This window comes from Lytechinus pictus, chromosome 1 (genome assembly GCF_037042905.1).
Source record: "Lytechinus pictus isolate F3 Inbred chromosome 1, Lp3.0, whole genome shotgun sequence".
Classification (NCBI taxonomy): domain Eukaryota; kingdom Metazoa; phylum Echinodermata; class Echinoidea; order Temnopleuroida; family Toxopneustidae; genus Lytechinus; species Lytechinus pictus.
In genome coordinates, this window is record NC_087245.1 from 18,859,333 (window position 1) to 18,885,535 (window position 26,203).

At 35.7% G+C, this 26,203-nt stretch overlaps 1 protein-coding gene across 2 annotated transcripts; it reads right to left on the reverse strand.

Moving 5' to 3' along the window:
• Positions 1 to 6,505: 6,505 nt before the first annotated feature.
• On the reverse strand, positions 6,506 to 25,991 carry LOC129258856 (retinoic acid receptor alpha-like). 2 transcript variants are annotated; one of them, XM_064097659.1, is made up of 7 exons: positions 25,771 to 25,991; positions 24,986 to 25,127; positions 15,738 to 15,892; positions 13,923 to 14,129; positions 11,885 to 12,089; positions 10,912 to 11,070; positions 6,506 to 10,255 (listed from the first exon to the last, which is right to left on the reverse strand). In XM_064097659.1, exons 1-7 carry the CDS (start codon positions 25,948 to 25,950, stop codon positions 10,164 to 10,166), a joined length of 1,140 nt encoding a protein of 379 aa, XP_063953729.1. In that variant the 5' UTR covers positions 25,951 to 25,991; the 3' UTR covers positions 6,506 to 10,163. The 2 variants fall into 2 exon arrangements, with proteins under 2 accessions (XP_063953729.1, XP_054753066.1); XM_054897091.2 differs by having other exon boundaries at positions 13,923 to 14,132.
• Positions 25,992 to 26,203: the final 212 nt, after the last annotated feature.

Genomic DNA, 26,203 nt, shown 5'->3' on the forward strand with positions numbered 1-26,203 from the left:
AGATATGTGTATATAAATATATATATATATATATATATATATATATATATATATATATATATATATATATATATATATATATATATATATATATATATATATATGCATATATGTGTGTGTGTGTTTGTGTGAGTTTGTTTGTTTTGTGTGATATCGAGCGCCTTTGGAAAGTTGATTCATGATTTTGCCCCCCAAATCTTAAAAAAAGGATCGACGCCCCTGTGTATATATATATATATACATATAGTAAAAAAAACTTGTCTCTCTATTAATATACAAAAGTATTGACCTCATCGCAATAAAAGGGTTAATACACGAGATTTTGAAATCGCACATAACATGCATAATTTGTGTTACTTTTTGCTTGTTTCTTTCTTTAATAAGTTTTTCAATCTCTCTCTATATATGTTTTAGAAAGATTATATGTTTAAATTGATGTATATTTTCTGTTATAATGAGATATGTTTAAGTGGACTTCAGGGAATGGTCGTACGCAGCAAGGGGGAAGGGGGGGGGGGGCACATTCGCGATCTGGTGTTGTGAAAACAATTTTTTTTCCTTAACATTTCATGAAAACTATGAAAAATGTGCAAATGTGAGATGTGCACCAAATTTTCGAGTCTTGCCCCCCCCCCCTGAAATATTATCTGCGTGTGGTCATGCAAAATGGCATGACCGGAAATCCTACATTTTGAAAAGAGCATTTGACAGGGTCAGATTTTACCCCTTTTTCAACATTTTCTTTTATGGCGCCGGTGAAGTGCAAAAATATGTGCGCCGCTCGGCAGTGCGCCCCCCCCCCCTTTCGCCAAAAGCTGGATCCGCCTATGATACTTGCACTGATTAATGAATAATAAATTAACCTGTTTGTATATTCTTCTCTGAAATAAACTTGAATTTCACATTCTTATTTATGTTGGACTTATCGCTTATAATTGCAAATGCTTAATAATGCATTATTTTGTCTGTTTGTCCATATGTGATTATAGGCTTTACCCTAAGCAGTCATTGAGAGGGGATTTCAGCAAGAGCGGAAGCCAAGAGTTTGTTTGAGTTAAAAAAAATGGGGGGAAAATAGGTGAACGAGCATGACGAGGGAATAACAAAGGGGAGATTGAAGTGGAGAGAGAGAAAACAAATTTGTGCAAGTGTGTGTGTGTGTGTGTGTAAAGAGAGAGGGGGTGGGTGAGGGAGGGAGGGAGAGAGGAAGTGAGAAAGAAAGAGATTAACATCTACGTTTCAATATTTTTTTCTGCTTTTCTTAAAATCTACCATGTTTAAGTCAGGGACATAGCGGAAACGGAGCAACCGTTTCGCTGCCCACCACTCTATTTTCCATGAGTTGTTCAAAAAAATATTTGCTATCAGAACGTACATTACTTTGCATATCTATAAACAGCATGATTAGACTTCTGAATTTACACCTGCAAGATAGTTATCGACAATTAAGAAGTTGGACCCAAAACACTTCCTTGCGGAACCCTCTTAGTACTTCTCCCTATATAGAAGGAATCTTTTCCACAACTCCTCATGGTTGTCTACCTGTTAGAAACGACTGAAAGTGCACGGAACCAGGGAGATTTGAATTTCGTCTCCCTGCAAAAATCAAAGAATTTCAGCTTTCTCGAGACTGCATACAAAATTGGCATCATTAATTTTTCCTCATCGATCTAGACATCGAGCACTTGTCTTAAGTTAGGAATAAAAAACGACTAGGAAAAAAACTCCACGTTGACAGGAGATAGTGAAGCATATGTTATTTGGACACAATCTTCATAGAAAATTAGTAACCTTCGCCTAACTGAATTATCTGTCACACGATGGTACAGCTCATAGAGATATTTTTGTTTCAATACTACTACCCATTCTCACCAAACTCGTAGACAATTTGATTTTCACATGCCCCCCGTCCGTACTACTTTTACTCCAAAAACTAATGTATTCAGGTCCCAACTTATGGAACTCTCTTCCCCCTACACTTAAAAATAGTTTATCTCTTAATGGTTTTCAAAGTCAGTACAAAGAAATTCTGTTTACAACGTTCCTATCCAATAACAATTTTTGAGTTTGCCCTTCTAAACTTATTCTCACGAATTTCACCTGTCGATTTTCTGTGACTCTCCACATACGCTAGTCCTTTACCTTTTTTTCTATCATGTTTTCTAGAAAGGCAAACACTTAATTTTAGCTTTGTTAATGTTTGTTTAACCCTTGTATATTTTTGTCTTTGTATGTTCTATTTTGTATCCCTTCTTTTTCTTTCTTTACTGGGCTGGAACTTCTAAGATCCAACAGATCTTTCATGCCAGTCCACATCCGAAGCCTGTCTTGTACACTATTTACTGTATTATAATTTTCGTTACTTTGTTTTGTTCTTTCTTGCCATTATGTATTTCTTATTTACCTATATATATTTATGTTATTTTTATCGAGTGAAATAAAATGAATTGAAAAAAGTTGAATTGAAATCCACCTCTATGTGTAAACTTCATCGGACCATCGTAGATGGCGTAGTTGATGATGCAACTCAACGAAGTATTGTTTAACATTTTTCGCGACTCTCACACGCGAATCGGATGAACCAGCCTCCACAAATATGTGGACGCAGTCATTACAAAAAATATTTTGATTCATTTAAATTTTCCACAATTTACCCCCACGCTTCCGAACCATACTAGGCCTAGTCATTATTATCTGCTATTAATGTGATTACTATTTTAAAAAGTAACTTGTAACATTAATAAACTTCCAATCTAATGGTTGTAGTCAGCTAATTTTTGTTAAAAGAGTGGACGGGTGAAAGCAGTTCTGGACCCTTCTCTTAAAACGGCAAGCCTCAATTAAAAACCCCAGTGTTAGTATGAATAATTTCAATAAATTACCAAATCTGCGTTGGTCTAACCATCGAATTGTAATACTACGCACATGAATGTTCCTTTGTTGTTTTAAATAAGGATATTCTGGCTTCGTGTCAGTAGTATCAATTTGGTAGATGAACACAATTTTTAGAATATAAAAAATATCCGAGTATGATCTGGTAGCCCCCCCAAAAAAACAACAAAATAAATTTATGAGGCTCTTACCAAATGAGTATTTCTGCCCAGGAATTATTCAAAAGGGTTTGTTTTATCCTGAAATGAATTGAACAGTCACATTTCCCCTACGGCGAGTCGAAAACAGCCGCTTTCACATTTTTTGTACCAACTACATACAGGAGGTTTGAATAAAAATGAATAAAACTGCTGTTTTTGACCGACCGTACGACCACCGTAGGGGAAATGTGACTGCAGCATAAATCTGTTTCCATCTTCCTATAAAGATTAGTTGTGCTTATTTACACTCCCCTGGTCTCACGCTCTTTTACAATTTGCAAAAAGTTTTATCATCTTGTTTATATTTATTCTTTATCCAACCTCTTACACTGAAATTAGAGTTATATCTTTAGTGTGGACTACAGCCATATTCAAGTTTAATCCAGCAATTGAAATATGACATTTTGTTTGCCTAAATTGTGTATCATGAAAATATTTGAGTTTACAATCAACTTGGAGTACACCAAGCCAAGTATCATTATATTCTCAATCACTTTGGATCATATCACCTAACATAGGGATATACAGATGCAGTTTATATTGTTTTATTGTGATCTGACAGGGAATTTATTCTTGACAATGCATCAGGGAAAACTTAAAAGCACCTTTTAGGAACTTTATAATGTTGTAAGTATTCCAAAGACCAGGCTCCCATTTTATAAAAAAACTTGTTATAATAGCAAATGCACAATTTTTGTAACTAATTTACTATTAGCCAATGAGATTGAAGGATTTCAGTATCTTTTCACTGGTATTGTCGATTTGTTATTATAACAAGTTTTATGAAACAGACCCCAGTTTCAACTTTGTGCTAAAATTATGGTTTGCTGAAATGTGAGATCACTGTTTACATTACAATTTCCTTTAAATGTACCATCTTCTTTGTCCACGCTTTAATAGCGGATACTCGTTCCAAGACAGTAATGAATGATTTGAGTGTTATTTGAGCTGACAAACTAAACCCGTGTTGTCAAAGATTTGTGTCATAATCAGCTATCCACATTTCAACTAAATCTTTAGACCAGAATTTATATTTAACTTGATTTCAGATTACAGACCATTTTGTGTGGGTTTAAAAAAAAATAAAGTATAGCTTTTGAGTTGTTTAATGAAACACTTTTATTTGAGATGTTGGTTTGGTAATTGTATAATTAATTGATAAATTGGAAATAGTCCATGAGGCAAGTTTATTTATTAAGAAGGAAATAAATAGTTCTTTTAAACTTCTCATTTCTTTTTTAATCTTTCCACACGAGTGAGAAAGACTATCACATTTTGGCTTCAATTTTTTCACTTATAAATTGAAATACATTTAGAAAGAACCATCATGACTACACACACATGCATACAAAGCCTAACTCACCTCATACACAAATATTAAAGAACAAACTGACAAAATTATATAAGTTACAATTTTTCCTCATTTTTTTATTGATCAAAAATGTAAATTTTTTGCTGGTTACATCCATAGCTTAATTCCTCACCTTCTAAAAGTGAGTTCCCTCCTCTTGTTCATAATCAATTCTTACTTAATTTTCAACAACAAAATAGAGCACTCTTCCTAACCCTACAAGAATTAACAGTCTTAAATATGAACATAATTTTTAAAAACACAATCTCAATTTATCCTTTGTAAAAGGACAGTCTCCCTACATTCAAATGACTATTCATTACATGAGTGTTTCGCGCAAAAAAAAAAAAAAAAACACTCACTAGATATACAAAAAAGTGAACATATATAATTTACAAAAACAAAGAATAAAATGGTCATTTTACATACAATGGATTTCAAAATATACTTTCAAAATATATATTCAAGTGAAGAAAATGAGGGGATAATAAGGGCAAAAATATTATGTGAATATACACATATGATAAGATTATATCATACCATTGACATTAGATGGGAGTGTTAAGCATTTCAGAAAGCTGTTTGAAAAGTTATGCATGAGTGAACTTCATTCACACTTGGGATATGAATATGAGCGAACTTTTAAAACATCCTTTAATAACATCATTTATTGAAATAGTATGTATTTTCCACTACTTTTTGCACGTCAGTGGTATAGATATCAGTCTTTTTCAGCTTATGTGATTGAAATAATTGAGGATCACATGGCTTACCACACTTAATGTCATGATTTACTTTACAAAAAGTTTTATGAAACATCCCCCTAGCTTTGTTAACAGCTATAAATCAGCATAGGCAAATGTAGGAAAGAATGGTTTGTAAAACCTTCAAAGAATACATGGTGAATATTACCCATTAAGCTGGACAAAATGAGTTATTTGAATTTTTTATTGTGTTTTCATACTTTTATTCCCCTCTCTGTTTCTTCTGTGAGTGTTTCAAATTACTTGCTATATACAACTATATTGAAACATAATGCTGATACACTTATGTGCTAACCTCTCTCTCTCTCTTTCCTGTCAAGACTTTAACAATTTAAAACTCTTTAAAATAATTTTCTTTCGTGCATTCTGGATTCATTTTTTTGGAAGAAAGTACAAGCTTCAATAGAATTTATCTCTTGCATGTCCTGAATGTTGTAATACTAGTCCAAACTGTCATTTCCTTTCTTTAAAGCTTTTTTTATGATACATCATAAATACAGGCATTTCACATATTAAAATCATATCTTAAAAAGAGGAAAGAAGAAAGAAAAAAAAAGAGAAAAGTAACACTCTCACTTTGATACTTAATAGTTCGAGAGTAAAAAGACAATTTTTGTTAAATTTTATGTCTCAATAATTTCAGTAGGTATATCAAACTGTACATACCAGCTGCGTAGATAGGTGACCATTTGTGCTTATCCTCCAATTGATAACACAAACAGAAAGGGATAAGAAAAATAAAAAAAAAGTTCTTGAATCAAATAATTTATAGGCTCATGGTTCAAGAAAAAATTTCATTTCAAAAGCAATTTCTAGCTTTCATGTCGACCATTCCTACCCCCATAAAACATCCCAACAATGATGAATCTTTACAGAATAATGAACTAAAACAAAAATTATATTTCTGCAATGAAAGCAAATATACATCTCTCTTTCACACATGATGCCATAGCACATCTTTTATGTTTGTTCTCTTTGATAATACATGTAAACCATGTACAAGTCGTATAATAATATATATTATATATGAAAAAAGTTACCTAGTACATTCTCTGAGAGTTTCACAGAGGGGGTTTACAGGTAAGTATACAAATTACTATTATTTACCATATTGTTATTAGTATGTCTCACTATGCACATAAAAGGCAAAAATATCAGGATTTGAGAGAAATGTTTAAATTCACCTGCCTAATACTTTATATTAATTATTGTTATAAAATACTCCAATCATGTTACATCAGTAAATAAAAAAAATAAATGTAGCAATAGAACTAAAATATTTTGAATTTCATTTATTGTGTCATACATATATATCTGTTAAGAAAAAAAAACTGCCCTAAAAATTGTTCTAAAATGTGGAGCTTTCTTTTACCAGCCAAATGTAAATTTGAGCAACAATCCAGGTAGGGAAAACTTGAATTTTCTTTAAAAACAAATAAATTATGATTTCATCTAACAAATCTGTTATCCCATTAAAAAAAAAATCAATTATGAAATAAATCATATTTTGAATCTACCAACCTAATTATCATAACATTTTTTAACACATAGGGCAAGCATACTTTGAAAGCAAAAAACAACTTTTAATAAAAAATCATAAAATCTATTTTATAAGGCTTTAAGCCTACGTCTTAGTACTGGAGGCATGTAGTTAAGTGTTGAAAATTGAAACATCTGCATCTCATATTCAATTTTAAAACCACAATTGTTCACCCTAACTTTTTATCTTGCTTCATAAAAATGTATTCTTGAACAAACCATGCCTTAGCTATCTTTGCAAAGAATAGCGGAGAAAATGCTAGGAAGTAGAAACATGTAAACTTTATATGGGGTATGTAAAAAAAAAAAATCATATTTTTTTCAATATATATCAACAAACAATAACAATAATACAAGCCCCAAAAGAACACAATTATCACACTTTACATGATCATAAAAATACTCCTCGCATATCTACAACTTGTTATTTCAGTTCAATATTTAAAAAAAAAATATGAAGAACAACATTTTTAAATCTGTACAAACGTTTAAGTGCCGGTGCCGAGCTAAGAATTAACTCAAATGATAACAGAGGCAAAGGAAGAAAGATGGAGGAAAATATCACTTTGTATAAAAATTTTGATCAGTTTCAAAGACATAAACACAGGCCCTAAATCAAACCACATCATCATCTATAATTGAAGGTTTAATTCATGAAAGAGAAACTCCAGGAATACAATTCTCTGCAGGGTTAAAATAGCTGTTTAAATTACAACACAGAGCATTGCAAGTCATATTGTAATGCAGTGTAGATCAAAATTGGTGGAATTGAGAATATGTGGTTACAAGAACATAAAAGATGTCTTGTCTACAAACATGAAAATAGCACTGTTTAGTTTTAATAGTTGTACAAAGTTGTGCCATTTTCAATCAGTTTCAGTCATTATGATGACATAAATACTTTAGTGTTATTGCTGGATAGATGGCATGGATCTGTTCACACATATATTCTGTTTGTTTTCAAAGTCATATGATGTTCACAGTCACTGCATTGTACATGTTGTGCACAGTACTTGAAGACATGTTCCATCCTAACTGTGAAGGACATCTTGGGTCCGTTTCATAAAAGGTTTTATAATAACAAATTTGTTATTATGAAACCTATTATCAAAAAACTATTTTAATAGTTTTAGATGTTTAATGTAATAACATTTAAAACTATTAAAATCATTCATTCTGATTGGCTGATAGTAAATTTGTTATATAAAATGTACATTTGCTATTATAACAAGTCTTTATGAAACAGAACCCAGATCAGCCTTTAATGATCATGAATCTGAAGTCAATGTAAACAGCCCCTACAAAATTCATATATTCAGGAAACACAGTTTCATGTCTGAGAATGTACATTACGGCAGTATACACAGATATTATTATTTGTTAAAATCAGAGCATGATAATGACTTTCTTAGATAAAATGGCAGTGATTCATAGCATTTGTTGCTTTGACCCCTTTCCCTCTCAAAGAGCATTAGCCCTACAATTGCCAATTTGAGGGAAACACTGATCTCTGAGAGGGCAAGTGGGTGAAAGAGGGTGGAAAATTTTCTAGGCAGCGATGAAAAAAAAAATAGATTAGTCATTCTACTCTCCTTCCTCGTAAATAGCACCAGTAATTTTGAAGAGTGGTAGAATTTTTAGTGTGAATGTTCTTGTTTCGCATATACCTGAAAAGATTTGTGAGGTAATTGGTTGCCACTCAGACAAAACCCATCCCATTTTTCTTCTTTCTAGCACAGATATATCAAAATAGAATTTCATATGAACAAGGAGATATCAGATACTTGGTGATTACTGTATTATTCTTGAATTATAAAACTTTCTCCCATTTGATGAGCAAAAATGCTTATGCAATGAATACCAATTCAGAGTCACACTAAAAATTCCACTTTATTCTCCACAGATATTCATACATGCATACAGTGTTATTAATCACATAATCACTCATATATGTTTACAGCTATATGTTCACAGCTATTGAAGACTACATATTACTCATTTTAGAATGGGTGGGAAAGTGGAAAGATTCTTTATACAGAATATTGGGCATATATTACATTTTGTGTTCCGTTCATGCTAATGTTTTACAGAGAAATTTCCATATATTTCATGATGTCTAAGTAGCGTAAAAAGTGATTTTGATTCAACACTTTTGTATAACGATGATTCACTTTATGATTCTCATGTCAAAATGGTCAGTAAACATATTGACTTTTTTTTTATCAAAGAAATATATAAAAGTCATACTTCTACCTATTACAGGAAGATGTAAATGAAACATGAATTGCAATAATCATGGTAGACTTAGAATGGAAAAGATTTTCATTTTTTAAGCATTCTCATTTTTTCCCCTTTGATTTGCTTTGATTGAATTTGCATCAGAGTGAACCAAAAACAAAATCACATGAAATACAAATATTGACTGTAAGTGCACTTCATTAAAAACAGGGGAAAACCCCATGTTTGCCAGTGGTTTACACTGCATACCACTGAATAAACTAGGAGGTTTCCCCCTCTGAATTCAACATGTACATATGATGTAAATTTGACGCACAAATCATTGATTGCAACTGCATCAAGATGCATAGATATAAAGGAGGATAGAATTACTATAATCACCATCAATCACCACGGAAGGGCGTAAAATAATATCTCTCTGATAAAACACAAGCTCCTGAACGTAATACCTGTACAGAATTCCCTAAATCCAAGTCTTCATAGCTAAAAACTCATTCTAGCAAGATGAGGATGTAAATACATCAGAATGGGTCCACTCGTTACATTATCTTAAAAACAATATATCTTTCTTAACACTGCCGATTATATCCCACAATCTTGCAATTTTATGGCATACTTCACAAAAATATATTTTTGATAACTGTAACATTTAGTGGTTGCTACAACCATTTCTCTGCATAAGCTCACACACAAGCTTACTCTCTTTACATTAAAGAATAAACATGAAAAATAAGGAAGACTGGTCACATATCACCAGAATAAATCAGACTGTTTAATTCAGAAAAGGTACTGGACAATCATGTAGCAAAAATGATTCACGCTCACTTGACACCAGCACCTATTCTGTATAGTGATCAAAAAGCTTTTCATTGATTTTGATATGAAAAAAAAAACCCCGGTGAGATGTGACCAGCCTGTAAACACACACAAACCCTTACATTCAAACTCATATATGCACCCACACACACACACACATTCACTCACATACAGGATCAGTCACTCATTCAAATATAACATCCCTCTTCACGCTTTGCGACTTCTTCATTGTATCCTACAAAGCAGTGACAAGAGAAAGGCAGCTCCTGATTGGTCGGACAAAATACAAAAATTAACATGTAATTTGATTGGTCGGTTTGTTCTGTTCTTTTCATTTTCCTTATTTTGGAGCTGCATGGATCGCTACTCGTCGTCATTCTTGTCGATCATCTCTGAGATTAGAGCTGGCATCTCTTTGACAAACTCCACCTTCATGTCAAATACCTTCTCTGCACCTGTAAATTGCAAGACAAACAAGAGGACATTTTCATGTAGTTTTCTTTGCTTGTAAGATTTAAAATAAAAGAAGAGAGAAGTTCAAGTCATGAAAATGCATCATGAATCATCAAGCAAGTCACCTGCCACGTTATTTACAAAATTCTGAAATATCATTTTTCTCTAAGTCATGTGAATTCATGCAATTCCCAACCATCCCCCCCCCCCAATTTTTTTTCTCCAAAAATAAAGATACAAATTTTTTGTTGTAGTTGATTTAACTAAAACCATTTTTAGGGTTAACTCTATTAGAGGAATTTAAGCTGTATTGCATTTCTGGGTATTTTTTGGTGCCAATAGACCTTATGCATTGACATCAATGCGCAGCCATCTTAGAGGCTGAAGCCACTGCCTTGCATGCATTGGTGATCTGCAGCTGGCACATCTTTGACAACTCTGTGTACATGTATTCCTATATCCTCTGAGGGAGGGCGCTGTGAGATTATGACATCACATGCACAAGGTCCATAGGCAGCCTCAGCATATCAGGAGTTCTTAAAGCACTTGGGTTGTAAGCCTAGGCAAAAGTATCAAGTCTATGGTCGATTTTAATAACCGTAACTTACTGTGAACCATTTGTACCCCATAATTAATATTTTTCGGTGGATATACTTACTCTTGACGCTGATACAGCGTAAATCTGTGATCTTCATCAGAAGCTTAGCAAAGAAATGTGACTCCTTGGGTCGTCGTTTGCGGACGTAGAGTCTTAATCCTTCTAACAATGGCTCCTGCATCTTCTCTATCCTTGGAGCATCCTCTAAACCAGTCCGGTCTGACAGTTAGCAAGAGAAAAGAAGAAGTAGTAATATAAATCTACAATGTTAGATCCTGTATGATACCTGTGAATAGCGATGATCAATATTACCTCACACATGAAACAACCCCCTCCCTCCTTTTTGCCTCATTCAGTGCATCCACGTACCAACCCCCAAAACTCGACCTCTTTCTCCCCTTCCTGACGGCTTCTTCTATGCATCTTTGGCCATCCCTCTACCTTTAACCTACCCAGACTCAAAGCTATTTGAAACGTATCCATTATCTCTGCTTAGTGCATGCCCATTACAATATACACAATCTGTTTCCAGTTTTGTTCATAGTGACAGAAGTTATAACTCCATTTTTGGCATGCCATAGAATGGGGGAAAAAAGATCTATTTGTTTTATAGATAAATATACACCCCAGGTATTTTTTTTCATGTCCATGCTGCTCATGATTTTCAGGCAATTTTCACTTCTCATTTATTCATTATTTAACTTGATGAGGAAAATTGTGGACATATCTTTAAACTATACATCACAAGATTCAGACATATTTCATCAATGTGCATTGGCAAGGCTTTGGTCTACATTTGCCAAACTTAACCCATGAGAAGTAAAAGGGTACTTTAGAGTACTTAAATACTAAAGTGCCTTATTGGGCAATATGCTAAACCCAATGTTGAGAGTGTCTGACAGACATGAACTCTTTAAGAACCTGGGATATAATAATCATCACAAAATTCTGTTTTTTTTTTATAGCTCTTTGCAGTAAAAGCTAACAGCATTGTAAGTATCAGCCTCTACAAGCCTCAGTGTCCATTTATTACCTTCACTGATGAGACAGATGGCCGATAGTAATGCAATCTCGGTCTCGTCAATGTGCATTCTGGAGAGAGATGAAGCGAATGTGAAGATCACGTCAAGGAGACTGCCGAAGCCACCAGCCTTGAGTTGACCCTGGGTAAGGGTCAGTCCGGTGGTAAATGTCACACTAGCATCTTGTGGGTTGAATCGGGAACATATCCTCAGGATCTGAAGAGGAAAGAGGAAACTTAAAATTATCAAGTATTCTAAGATCAGTTGAGAACTATATTGTGCCATTCATATTGGCTTTATCCATGGACAAGAACCCGGTAGATCAAAGGACAGCATTTCATCAACATCTATTTTCCAATTAGTTGTCATACCTGACGACTTTCCTTTATTTTGATTGACTGAGAAGCATAGATATCTGACTACAATTGTGGTAACATCTGACAAGTTCAATTATGACATGCTCCCAAGATTAATATTCATCATTATTAACCATACCAGACTGAGCAGGGCAAGTATAACACATTATTGCCGGCTTTTTACTGATCAAATGGTGGGTTAATAAATTTCCAACTGTTTATCCATGGGCCCAAGGCTATCCTATCCTCAAAGACAGTGCTATACGTCATAATGTTAATCAAGATGAGACAACACTGGATACTGCGTCCCAAGGACATGGACGCGTCATTTCAATTATGTCACAATGGTAAAAGTTCAAAGGCCCAGTCCGCTCAACATGACTGAATAGATTCCTATTCTTAAAGGGTAAAATATCTAAATTTTCATGATTTTTGCACTAGATGTCTGATTTGGATAATAATAAAAATATTGACTGGCTTTTCTTTTGGGGAACATAAAACATAATGCCCTTAAAAAGAACCATATTGCCCTCGTCTAAGGACTCGGGCCAATATGATTATATCGCGACAATATACTTGATGTTCCCAACAGGCCAGTTGATATTATATAATTATATTTCATATTAATGAAATAAAGTATTTAATAGTTTACAGGTTCGAGAATAATGCAGTATGTTATGCCCACAGGCTTTGTATAAAGGCCACCCAGTTCCAGTAGGAAACAGATTTATCAGTATGTGCACTAGTATACAAATAGCGATTAGGCATGAGTGCGAGATTTCGCATGAGGTGAAAGAAAGATGCTTGAATAGAGCGTCTCTTTCTTTCACCGAATGCGAAATCTCGCGCCATTGCACGAATATGAATATTCGCTATTTGTGTTGCACAACGCCTCAGGATTTAGCAAAAATATGAAAAAACAAGAGTTTTTCCCTGTAGTAATCTATGAAAAGGGAGCAAAAATACTGAAAGCGGAAAGCAAAATCCCACAAGCGCACATGACCTTGGGCAGCATTGCGCATTTAGCCAGCAGGCTTATATGCGTATTGCACCTTCATTTTTACTGAGCGCAATGAATGAAATCGTATTGTGACGTCACCTCCTAAAGCCATGCAATGGTACATTTTGGATGGTATGTCTTTTGTGCAACGGTACAAATGTTTGACACTCAGCCTCCCATTTGCTCGTGTACAACAAGCTATTAAAGTAGGCGTAGTACAATATACATGTATATACACCTGTCTGTCTGTCAGTCTTATTCAAACTATAATCTTGTATTGTGCATATCGTAACACATCAAGATTTGTTTCATCGTTCTTTAAATCCTTGTTTTTCTCCAATTGCTGAAGAAGACCATGACCATTCTATGCTTTACCATAGAGTTTTGGACATAATCTATCCATCTTGGGTTTCATAATACATATGACAAAGAAATGAAAGCGATCGCAAAAATCCATTTCATACACTGCATTTTTAAAAACATGATACATGATGACTGAATATATGGGGGGGGGGGGGGCTACTGACATATAATGCCTCCAGATTCAAAGTGTATTGAATCATAATTCTGTTATTCTTTCATGAAATTTTGTGAAACCCTTCATGAAATAAGTTGTTTTATTGAAAACAACTTGACATCAGGTTGGCTACCCCTTCGGAGACTTCACAAGATTCTTAGGTTGTTGATAATTACCATGATATCAAGGCAAGAGGCTTTAAGGAGGGTGATCTGATCTTGGGTACTCAACGTCAGGAATCCAGGCAGCTTCTTGGCAAAGTCCACCACCATGACGATGGCCCTCGATGACATGTCCGTTACGTAATCAAACATGACCATATCGATGTCTTGACCCTTGAAGTTACTAATGGGGTGATTCGGGACCCCTTCTTCCTCCTCATCCTGCTTTGATGTGAAGTACAAGAGGGATATAAAAGAGGGAAAAGCCAGTGTGAGTGTTGTGGAACATGAATTAATCATTCTACTAATTATGTGACTAATAAACTGCCAAATCCACTCTTTAGATTACCTGGTAATAATAAAATTCACAGAAGGTTTTTAGATTTTGAAAGAATTCAACACATATACAATTTTTCATGTCTTTAGAAAGACTATTCTACAATGTAGAATATGACTGGACAATGGACCCCCCCCCTAAAAAAAACTCATTGAACTACATATATGTTTGGATCCAAGATAAAACAAAAGGGACTGTAACTCCTTATTTTTTAACTTATAGATGCTAATGCTTTTCAAAACATTGCTTGTATCCCCTGCAAATTACATCATGGAATATTCACCTGTTTTATGTCTTTTTCTTTTTTTTTGTCAGCAGTTATTACTTATTATTTTCAGTTTTCATTTGATAAATATTTATATACACCTTAAACTAAGTTCATTTGAGGACATATCATTTAAAAAACTATCAGTATTATCTAAATCTCCAATAAATTTGACCCATGAAATGCTGTAGGTTGCTTGGGAAATCCTATTCCTAATCCCCTTACGCAAAGGGTTTCTAGTAGACATGTACATAGTCAAAACCACAGGAAGGAAGAGGGTGGATTTAATGCACGAAGAGCTCCCTCACAGCTAATTCTTGCCCTCTTTTCAGTCTTGTCACGTAAGGGGGCGTTTCGTAAAACTGATAGTATTTAAAGTTACGCATTGTTTTTAAACGACTGGTATACTTTATTATCCTTGACATTACCCAAATGTTCTGTGTTGACGTAGTTTGACTGATTATATTTTGACAGATAATAATCTTTGCATAGAAATTGTCAATTTCTATGCACAAAGATTATATTTTAAAATTAGCTGATGCAAATTAAAATCATCAAGAATTAGATTTCACCCAAGAATATGCTCGCCATTGAAGAGTCATGTGTGACTTAAGAACAGCTTTATGAAACAGTCCTTAGATGGTGCAAAAGGTCTTCTTCTCTTGTGCTTTATTCTCAAAGGCACTTCTTTAAAAAAAATGAATTCATAGTCTCATATGATAAATTAACAATAATTTTGGTGCATCATGGTATCTGAATAAATCTTGTATATTTCAATTGGATTGACTTGAGATCCATGATCTTGTTAGATTCTGCGGTGAATGAAAGCAAATTAATTGCAAACTGCCAATTACTAGCCTCTCACATCTCGACCTCAACTTCACTTCATTAAAGGGATGAAATATTTATAACATTCTCATCCTTTATCATTTTTACATGATTCATATTTTTGTTTTGCTTTAGGAATCATATTTTCACACACAATGTCCATACTTTAATCCTCCTCCTGAATAGTAATGATTCAAACATCTGTGTCTCTTAAAATGTTATTAAAACACATTTCTAATCTTCAAACGAATTAACTTGCTTTGCCAAAGTAATTGCATCTTCACAATCTCCACCCTTTAACCACCCACCAAACAGTAGCACCCAAAACATTCTAGTCCCATACACTTTCTGTACTCCGATGCATACATAAACCCCAATAGGCAGTATTCCCTAAACTCACCACATTGTGGATTGGGTGTAGTGGTCTTTGTGGGAAGGTGTCCCTGTGGGCTCGTAGAACTTCCTGCAGGATATCTTCAATTTCGGTTGGAATTACCAGGCTCTCCGTCACCTCATCATTCTTCTTTTTCTTCTTATTCCTGTCGTTCCTCACGCCTGCATGTAACGTGGTCAAAGAGGAAATGGAAAGAGACAGAGGAATAATCATTGGTTAATCAAACTGTTAGGTCTAATTTGTGTTAAAGGGCATTCCTGTGGTGTCTTACAGCCTTGAAATTGAACCTTCATAAGTGTGACTCGAAAGAACCTGATACTGTACTTGGAAGTACACCATGATGTGTCTCCAAGATGGTTTGACATGCAGCTTGAGAGGAAGTCATCTCCTTCGGTTTGTGATACTTCAGGATGCCGAGGCCCGATCTGACGCTTCTCTCGTGAGAAACAATCTTTGGAGGGGAAATGCAGTCAGACAGGGCACGTAACGCCAAGGGGATCAGCCGTGGAGTGTGGGGGTCGACACATCAAGACAACTGAAGAAAATAACTTAAGTGGTATCTGTCTTCCTTGATTGTCTGTTGGTAAATGATCGCAGGGGTTTCAACTGTTCTGGGAATACATCATACAATTGAGTTGAGACATATGGACACCAGATGTGAACTTTAAGAACTAGAGAACTGATTAAAGAGAAAAAATTAATATAGCCAACAGTAATATCAGATCATTCTTCCATTCGATGAGTATTGTAACAAAGACTATAAAGCATAAATCAAAAAAAAAAAAAAATTCCTCAACTGTAGAATGTAATGGGATATAAAAAGTGAATAATTATGTTTTTTAAAGACAAAAACATACACCTCAACAAAAAAAACATAAAACAGGAATATCATGATCATATACTACAATTTTTTTCAATTTATTTCAATTGTCTGTATGATCATACTGAATGTTAGAGGCCTAGGAGAGATTTCAATTGAGACTAAATTAATCCCAGTTGTGATAGTTTGTTTTAAAGGCAGAATCTATTTTTATAAGGGCCAAGACAAACCTACAGACAGTAGAAGACGGCCAGATAGAATAAAAAAACAAACACTCGGTGATGAGTCTCCTCAAAATACCAAATTGTATAATGCAGGAAATAAAGATTGAAAAAATACTTATATCTAATTTTCAATGGATGATCATAAATCATTTTCTCAAGGCATTCTCAAAGACTTAGCACAGAACGTATTCTACCTACTGAATTGACAAAGACTGAGTTTTATACAAGTTTGATAGAAGGCTGGCTTTTTAACAGACAAATGGACTGAAATGTTTCCATCGGTTGTCTGTTCATTAGCCCTCTATTCACACACAACTCAATATATCTATGCAGTATACATCACTTCAGTCTATGTAAGAGGCAGCACCAATAGGTAATCAATGCTATTTGTAATCATGTCATTACTTTACTTATCAACTAGCATTTATCAAAAAATATACAAAACTCTTATTTTTAGTTTCTCTTTCGAGATTCCTTGTCAAGAATTTACTCACACTTTTTCCTTGATCTGACTATTCTAAATATATATGATCAGGTGGGCAGGATTTAATTTAATCTCCCATTCAAATTTCAAATCCTGTAATCCCACTGCTGAGGTTCACTACTATGAGGTCAGTAATTTTTAAAGGAAATCTGAGTGAAGCAGTGAGTAATAAAAATATTTTCAAATTTTCTTTAAAATCCTAGAAGTGAATATTCTATCAAGATGACGACGCCTACGTAATCTCACGCATCGCGCTAAGAACATTGATATGATGACACCAGACAGCTTGAGTTCGACTACCTCTAGGCCAGTGACCTCTTCATCACCTGTTCTTCCCGTCTTCAAACCTCACTCAAAGAACTCTGTTGGATATGTAAATTCAATGCTTATTTCACCAAACACGACTTCAGTCTACACATCTTTGGCTTGCACTTTGGTGAACTTGACGAGACAGAGCTAAGAGGCAAAGACGAAGACACTCGAGGCTCCTTACAATTTGAAGCTCTTTAAAGTCCTTTTCTTGAACTTGATCTTGCACTGTGTTTCATTCATGTTATTATCTTCCTTATTCAGTTTATCAATCAATCGTAAGATGTTATCTCTCAATCTCTTATTTCCTTCAGTTTATACATGTCTTGCTTCTCATATCTTTTCTTCTCTTCTTATTTCAAATCATTGTCTTGTTTCTCAGTCAACGACTTCCTTGAAATAGTCCCATTCCTTATTCTAACGTTCTATAGTACATTTCGATAAACCAACATGCACAAAAGTATACATAAATGCATCATGCTCTCTCCATCCCTCCAAAATTTACATCAGCCCTGTCTTCTTCACACTTCAGAGCCAGTTGCCTAACATAGCAGCTACAATCCTGCTCCTCTCCTCATTTCATCATGAATTTATTAGGTTATATTTGTTATAGTGGTAATCACCATGGTAACAGGACATAGCAATCAAAATCAACATTTGCAAGGTACATGTAGCTCATCGGTTCTTGGCTCTACTTTATCATCAAACCTTTTCCCCTTCCATCTGCCTCCTCATGGCATGATAACCAACCAGGTTCAAAGCCCTCTCCCATCAAGAATGGTCAAACTATCATCCCCAGTCAAAGTCCCCTCGTCACATGTCACACCCCAACCCCACCCCGTTTCCAAGATAATCTGAGTTGTGCTTCTTTGAGTGAAAAGCCCTGCTCCCAATTTGGTGCTGTGGCCAAGTGGTCTAAGCAGCCGAACTACTATACACATGAAAGTCCGGGGTTCGATCTCTGGCAACGACCCTTTTGCCTGTGAGCAAGGCACTTGATCAACAATGCTCTTTTATCCTGCATTCAAATAAATGAAAATTCTATGCATGCTTGGAACTTCTATGTGTGCACCTGTTTTTTTAATTTAAATTGTTTATTCCCCCTCTTCTGTTTTTTTTTTACCATTGTCTGTTCCCCCTCTCTTATCATTTTTTAAAATCTCTTCTCTATCCTGTTTGTCTCTCATCTTCTCCCCCATTCTCCTATCTCATCCCTTGATATTCCCTCAATCTCTTATTGACTGCCTTATCTCTGCACTCCTATCCACTCTTATCCTGATTCATCTCTAACCTTCCCTTCTCTTTCTTTCCTTAATCCCTTTTCTTAATCAATCCTCTTTTATTTACCCTTCCTCCATTACTCCTGTCACCCCTCCCTCCCTTATTACCCTGGGCTACACATCTCGCTCACACCAAGACTAGGTCAACTGGAAACACATATAACATATTACTCGCAAGACAAGGCATGAGTGAATATTACATTCATGTTTAAGAAATGAGCACTGGATGTAGCTCCAGCGTCACTGCCCTCATTAGGCCAAGCAAGGGATCAATCATGCTTGCCATTCTACCCATGTACTCACTCCTCCCATTACTGTAAATGATTAAAGATCGGACCATTAAAGATGCTTTACTTCTGTCAGAACATGAATGTTTCACGAGTCCAGACTGGAAAAAGATGAATTCTTGTTGAATCAATGGGATGAATGAACATTCTATGAATGGAGTGCATGAATGGAGACATGTAATCAATTCCCAGGGACTTCAAATAATGCTGTGGATAAAAAGAAATAGCCTTGTTAGTCTCATATCAAATGAGCTTAAATAATCCCTTTTTAAACTAACTTTTCAAGTTTTTTTTTAAAAGGTGGATTCTGAAGGTGAGTTGGCCTGGGTATTACAATATACATCTGATTTAAAACTAATTCTGTCTCATCAAATTACTTATGCATCTGCAGATAAGCAATGCGAACAATAGGAAAAGTGCCAAGAGATGAAATTAAAATGAAGGCCTACATTTATCCCACAAAAATGATAACTGAATTATCAAATGTTCCATATTCCAAGAGTGCATCTTTGCATCACCATCATCCAGCAATCCACAGACAGTGCCTGTAGAGCACAGCTTTTGGAGGAGTAATGCTTCTTTCTTATGAATGGAGAAATGCGGTTAGCATCTCATGGCGAGTTGCCAAGCTTCAGACAATTTATACCATCTACTGGCCGGCCGGCGGCGGGACATTCCTACACCAATCAATAACATTGCAATAAATTGGATAGACTGCGGCAGAGAGCACACAGAACCTCGCCATGCCGTGTATCTCATATCTCGTCTAGCTCTACGAAGCCTTCCGTACACAGCGTCATCGTCGTAGAGCTCATTTGTAATGTATGCATACTCCCCGGCACGCTACGTACACACGGTGTTCAACATATACGCTCCCCGGGTAGACAAAGTCTGCAAGCAAGCAGGCATCTTTCAATATTAACATGAAATGGATATTTTGCCTTGCTTCAAGAGAGCAGGCTGTATCAAACGTATTCTATCCTCATTTTGCCACCTTATCTATCTAAATCATAAATAAAATTTCAATGCCAAGATATTGTGCCAAGTGTTTTTCAAATTTAGCCAATTCAAGTTAAATTTCTAATAATTTAAGTGTATAAAAGTTATTTAAATTAATCTTTTCATTAACAGGAAACATCCCCTCCCCGCAATATGTTTTCCAATCTGTTGTTTTTTCTTTTGATAAGAATCAAATTAGAAAAGATTTTCATTGATGTACATGTAGTCTTGCAAGCTTTATATTCTCTTGTTCTCTTTCATATAAAAATTCATTTTGCCTTGGCATAAGGCTAATGGGACTTTCATGAATGATTAAATGTATAGCTTGCATACTTGGATGAGACAAGCATACGAGGCAAACAGACAAATAAACGCACATGGAAAAATACACACATGGAAATATACACACTGAGAAATTGACATGCCGAAGGCACCATTCTGTACCCACTCCCAGGTAAGCCTGATATACCAGGCATGTACTGGATGGGCAAACAGTGAAGGCTTTCGGTATTAATGCAAACAAGCATATGATTACACAGAAACAGCGGCAATGAGAACATGCTCTCAAGATTAGAAGGAGGGTTATATCATTGAAGGGAATCATTGGCAAATATTTTCTTGTCCTCCCTGCATGTTACCCTACACTTAATAAACGACGTCAACAAGATGTGAGGGAAGACCAGGTATACACGGGTCCAGAGGTAGGGATGGGAGAATGATAGGATTGGCAGATTTACGAATGCTGTATCAGTGAGAGAGCCTTGAGAAAAAAGGTGTGTGCCAGTTCACATCTACTAAGTATTAATGCTCTTTAGAGTTTATCAAATCCATGTATGATTTTAAAAAGTGGGAGGGGTTAAAGAAAAAAGACACAACAGAGAGATTTGGGAGTGAAAATAATACTAACAATAATGCAGCACTGACAGAGAAGATAAAAGATGACCATGAAAGCACAAGAGAGAGTCAGGAGCAGTAAAAGAATAAAGAAAAGAAAGAGATAAAGGGAAAGAGAAAGAGGAAGAGAAACACACAGACGAACAAAGAGTATGTTCGTGATCATCCAAGAAATATTAACACGCAACCATGCAACAGTTGCTTACTGTTTCAGGCTATCCGTGCACAATTTGCCCCTAATTGCACTCTTACAAAATTGTATTAGGAATAATTTATTCCTGGGTTTCTAAGAAAGAGGTTAACAGACCTGTATGTGTCATATGACCCGGGGTGGGGGGGGGGGGGCAAGGAAATCCCGGCAATGGCAAAGACCAATGGGTATAAAGGTAACTACTATTAGAAATAAAAATTCACTTGTTTTTCACAGGGCACTGAACGACTTGAATTGGTTTACCTGGCCAACCCAAATGAGCAAAGACAGAGGGAGAGTGACGAAGAGACCTACGGAAAATTAAATTGTAAGTGATTCTTCTAGCTTTTCGCTTCTATGGCCCTGGTGACACCAATTTTATCATAAATGTTGTTGTCAACACCACCACCATCATCATCATCATCACCATCATCGACATTGTCAACATCATCATCATCATCATCATCATCATCATTGTCATCATCATCATCATCACCACATCATCATTATCACCCCAACCACCACTATCATCATAACAACCAAAACAAGATCTTACACAAACTCAAATCAAGCCAATAGAACATTGGATAACATGAAAGACGATCATAACCTGCAGTGACAAATAATAGTAGAGACATCCGATGGGTTAATGAGATGGACACCATACTCCCACACCTCTATTCATTTAAGACCTTGGACACACCTTCCATCGTTCAATGGATGATTGGAGATGTTCATCATTATATTAACAATGTCTACATGTCCTCCATGTATATAAACAACATTTCAAAAAAGAAAACAATCCGTATCTGTCCTTCCACAGTCCATGGATACGAGCCACTTACCTCTGTCATCCATGAAAGGCCGTTATGACATTCATTCGTAATTTGATGGTAATTTTGATCAAGCTAACCTTTACTCTATTCACATGTAATCACCCACCCCCTGAGGCTGAACTGAATGTTTGAAATGGTAAGAATTTTGCATGACTTTATATCACCATGACCCCATTCCTACAGGCCTGAAAAGTCTCTGCAATATAGCACTCATGAATTACTGGATTTGATGAATCCGGGGAGAAACATCGATTTACAACATAAAATAAAATTGATCTCTATTTTCAAGGCTCACTTGAAGATTTCTTTACATTATCATTTCATTCTTAATCGTATCCTTGTAAAAAAATGATTTAATTAAGTAAGACCTTGTAAAGAAAAGCAAGTCATAGAGCATGTCAGATAAACAGATCTAATACAGACAAGAGGCTCTAGAAGGTATACACGATCCATACATATATTTATTGATGAAGTAGTACTAACGATGCAATCCCCTTTTCCTTCTTTTCTCCCAACTATGCCGCAGCCAGTCATCGCTCTGAAACATTTCACACCCACGTCGGCTAAGAATAGCCCCGCTGATTATTTGCCAACATGAGTTTGAATCAGTCTCAACTTGGCAAGTGACCAGAAGACGGGCGGGCAAGCGAGTGTTGACGGAGTGCAGCTCCATTTGCTTTCAACACCCTTTAAAAGCAAAGACAACCATACCCATTCAAAGATACCCTCGTTAAATCAACTGCGTGGAATTTTCAAAAGAAGAAAATCAAATTCTGTAGCCCGCTCTATAAATCACCTAAAAAAAAAACATGTCAGAAATAAGATGCATCAGGGTATTAATACCCCCCCCCCCCACTGCCATGTCTAACAATTCCTTCTGGTACTATCTCAATTCAAATATTACGCAAACATTTGATGTGGGTGAAACAAGCGAATGAGCCGATAACAGCCATACGTGTTTTTTTCAGCAATCACTCAAAGGTAACGATCCAGATGACTGCCTTTCGACCTTGGTAAAATTGCAGAGCTTAAGCTGACAATCATTTAACCAGTAATTAAAGAGAGGTATTAACGAACAGCTTTTGACTGATGTCAATCTAATATCCTCTTTCTCTCTCCCACATCCCATCTCTGTGTTCTATGTCTTCCCATCATCTCTCATAGATCTGTGATGCAATTAAGGCACCAAATTAAAAATCTACCGTAGCAAGACTCTAGTTAAAGATGCATCTGTTTCTTTTGATATATTTATCATTTTATCTCTTTATCATTTTAGCACTGTTCATTCAAAATCATCTTTCATATCATAACCATCAGTAATCGTTGAAGTTATTTGCAATTTACAGCTTGGGATTTGTTTTACAATGCAGAATTTGAATTGCCCTCACTGCCTATGTTTTGGGGTTATATTATCTTTATTCATTTCTGCTAATTTCTAATTACTTCCTATCTCCATAATCCCCTTCAATTTTGTTATATGACAATTAACAGCAGCAATTTAACTCTTTACTGATTTAATCATTTTCATTTTCCAAATCATTATGGTGCTACCCCATTTTAGCATTTTTACATGTCACACAGATAGCTGGAGAAATTCTTATTGGAGAACCTCATGAACGACTGATGAGGGCACATCTTTTATCTTTACTCGCAATCTTTGGCCCAAAAGCCATTTGAGCATGCCTGGGATATTCCATTTTAAACCTGAACTTCAATCATCATTTCAATAACCGAACAAAGATAACAGATAGAAGAAATGAATTGTTTGTGCTAATAATAAGTCTTCAAACTCTGCCTAACCTGAAATTCCTGAATGGTCACTTGAAAACGGCAAGGAAAGGCATCCAGAAATAGCCGAAAACAGACTAAAAACTGAAAGGCGCCTCGTAGAGCATGACGTCCATAGGAAAGAAGATAGTAACTACGCGGGGGCGTTCAGATTAAGCCTTGTCCAGCTGGGGTGTATTTTAAAACTTCCACATGCCTAAATTTAGAGAGACCCGTATCGCTGACAGATCGGTGTGTATGTGGCAAACTCCTGGGAATACAGGTACCCTAAAACTACTTCCTGTAAGCTTCACCTAGGTTGTCTTCCAAGTATAGTAGCAGTCCTGGATGATGTGGTCTTTGAACATGCCATTGACAAGCAGTAAGCAAAGTTAAAGTAAGATGCTACACTACAGAGTAACAATCACATTATCAATTACTACAGGGCATATATTAATTATTAAACACAAGGAAGCTATTGTGATTTTTTTTTCTATTGTCTTTTTCAATTGCTGCACATTCAATAGACAATTACAATTACAAATAGTGTTTAAAGAGAACATGAATTTGTGCAAAAAATAGAAGTATTTTGTGAGCTGTAAAACTCTTTCCATGATAATGAGGGAGCTACTGCAACAAATTTTGCTCACCAAATTACCTGATAGTCACAAAATAAGAAGCAACAGCCAAAATGGTTGAACTAATCATCGGTGTGCAGTCCCATCCATGCATTTTTCAGTGCAATGCATGGCACCCGTTGCAAATTAAAAATATATTTATTCTCATAACTTTATCATAATGCCTTATAGATAATGCCAGTCCTTAGGTGTATCATACACAACCTGTCACAATCACTCGAGACAAGTTTTTCAACTGCTCGAAATAGGGACCAGAACAAACTTTCTTCCTTTAAACCTTAGCAGATGGATGCTGAAGAATCAAGATCATTACCGTTAATGGCCTTGCACACAATCTCGCAGAGCGAGCCATACAACACATCCATGGACAAAAGGTCTAGCCACCGGTATCCAAAATGTCAGCTCTGATCTATCCCACAATGCACTGCATGACATCAATTAGGAATGGCCAAACAATTGGTCTGATAAGAACTCGACTAAACCCATTTATCAAAGTCACTGGACGCTGTTGGTCATTTATACTTACATTCTTTGGACATTCCAACTTCGAAACACTTCTTGAGTCGGCAGTGTTGGCAGCGATTCCGTGTGACTTTGTTGATGATGCACTTTTGGTCGCGGTGGCATGTGTATTGCATGTTCTTCTGCACGCTCCGTCGGAAGAAACCCTGCCATTGAGACAATACAATATATAAACCCATTGAACGTGATTTGATTTCAGCATAACGAGCGTTTTCCATACACCCTAACCCATGTTAACTTAAACAGACATCTCAATGTAATGAACACCAAACGAAGATGACAAGATATTTAATGTGAGAAATCTGCAGGAAGTCAAATCTATTCTGGCATCACTCACCAAGATTTCATTCATTATAAAGTTCCCGAAGGACAACAATATAGTGTAGGTTTAGTTTGTATATAATGGCAAAAATCTAAGATTCCATTAACTATTAATATCATTCAGAATGGAGAATTGGTTCCATATTCTGTAATTTAGGAAGTTGTTTGTAAAAAAAATATGCAAAAATCAATGTCATCTTTAAAAACAACTTGAATACTATGAGCCAAATGTCATATTGTTGATAAGCTCTACCTCATTACACTATCCAAAAATTATTTTGTAGTTTAATTACAGGATGCAAGGGTCCCATTGCAAAGACTATTATTGTAGCTTTGTCATCATGGTAATTACCACGGTAACAGTTCTCAGCAGCCAATTTTACATCATGGTTTCCATGGTAGTTACCATAACATAATGGTAAAGTTACATTACTAGTAAGTTTTGCGTTATGAGATCCGGGACGTTACCTTGCAACCTTCGCAGGCGCTGACCCCATAGTGGTATCCGGAAGACTTGTCCTGGCAAACAAAGCATGGTTTGTAGACCCTGGGCGGGGGCGGTGGAGACTCTGGCGGGCTGGGATGTGGGAGATTGGGTAGTGGCATCTGTGTTGGTAGGGATGCTGATTGGCCTTCTTGGGGCATCATACATGGGTAAGGTGAATAGCTGGGTGAATAACTTGGAGGCAATGCTGGAGAGAAGAAACAAACAAAAACAAAGTTTAAACATATGTCATAAATCATTTATAAGAACCTAATTCATAGCACAGTACAAATGTTTATCCCTTATTTGCATTGGAATAACAAAAAAAAAGGGGGGGGGGTAAATCACACATCTTTGTTGACCTGTATTACTTTTGTATAAATAACTTGGCAGCATTGCCGTTGTAGATTAAGATAT

What these genes read in the sequence shown, in the direction of transcription:
- LOC129258856 (XM_054897091.2), bottom strand. Translation starts at nt 25,950, where the DNA reads ATGATGCCCCAAGAAGGCCAATCAGCATCCCTACCAACACAGATGCCA. An exon ending in GCGCCTGCGAAGGTTGCAAG is followed by an intron (nt 25,128 to 25,770) that starts GTAACGTCCCGG and finishes TCTCAATGGCAG; the next exon opens with GGTTTCTTCCGACGGAGCGT. An exon ending in AGTTGGAATGTCCAAAGAAT is followed by an intron (nt 15,893 to 24,985) that starts GTAAGTATAAAT and finishes CGTTACATGCAG; the next exon opens with GCGTGAGGAACGACAGGAAT.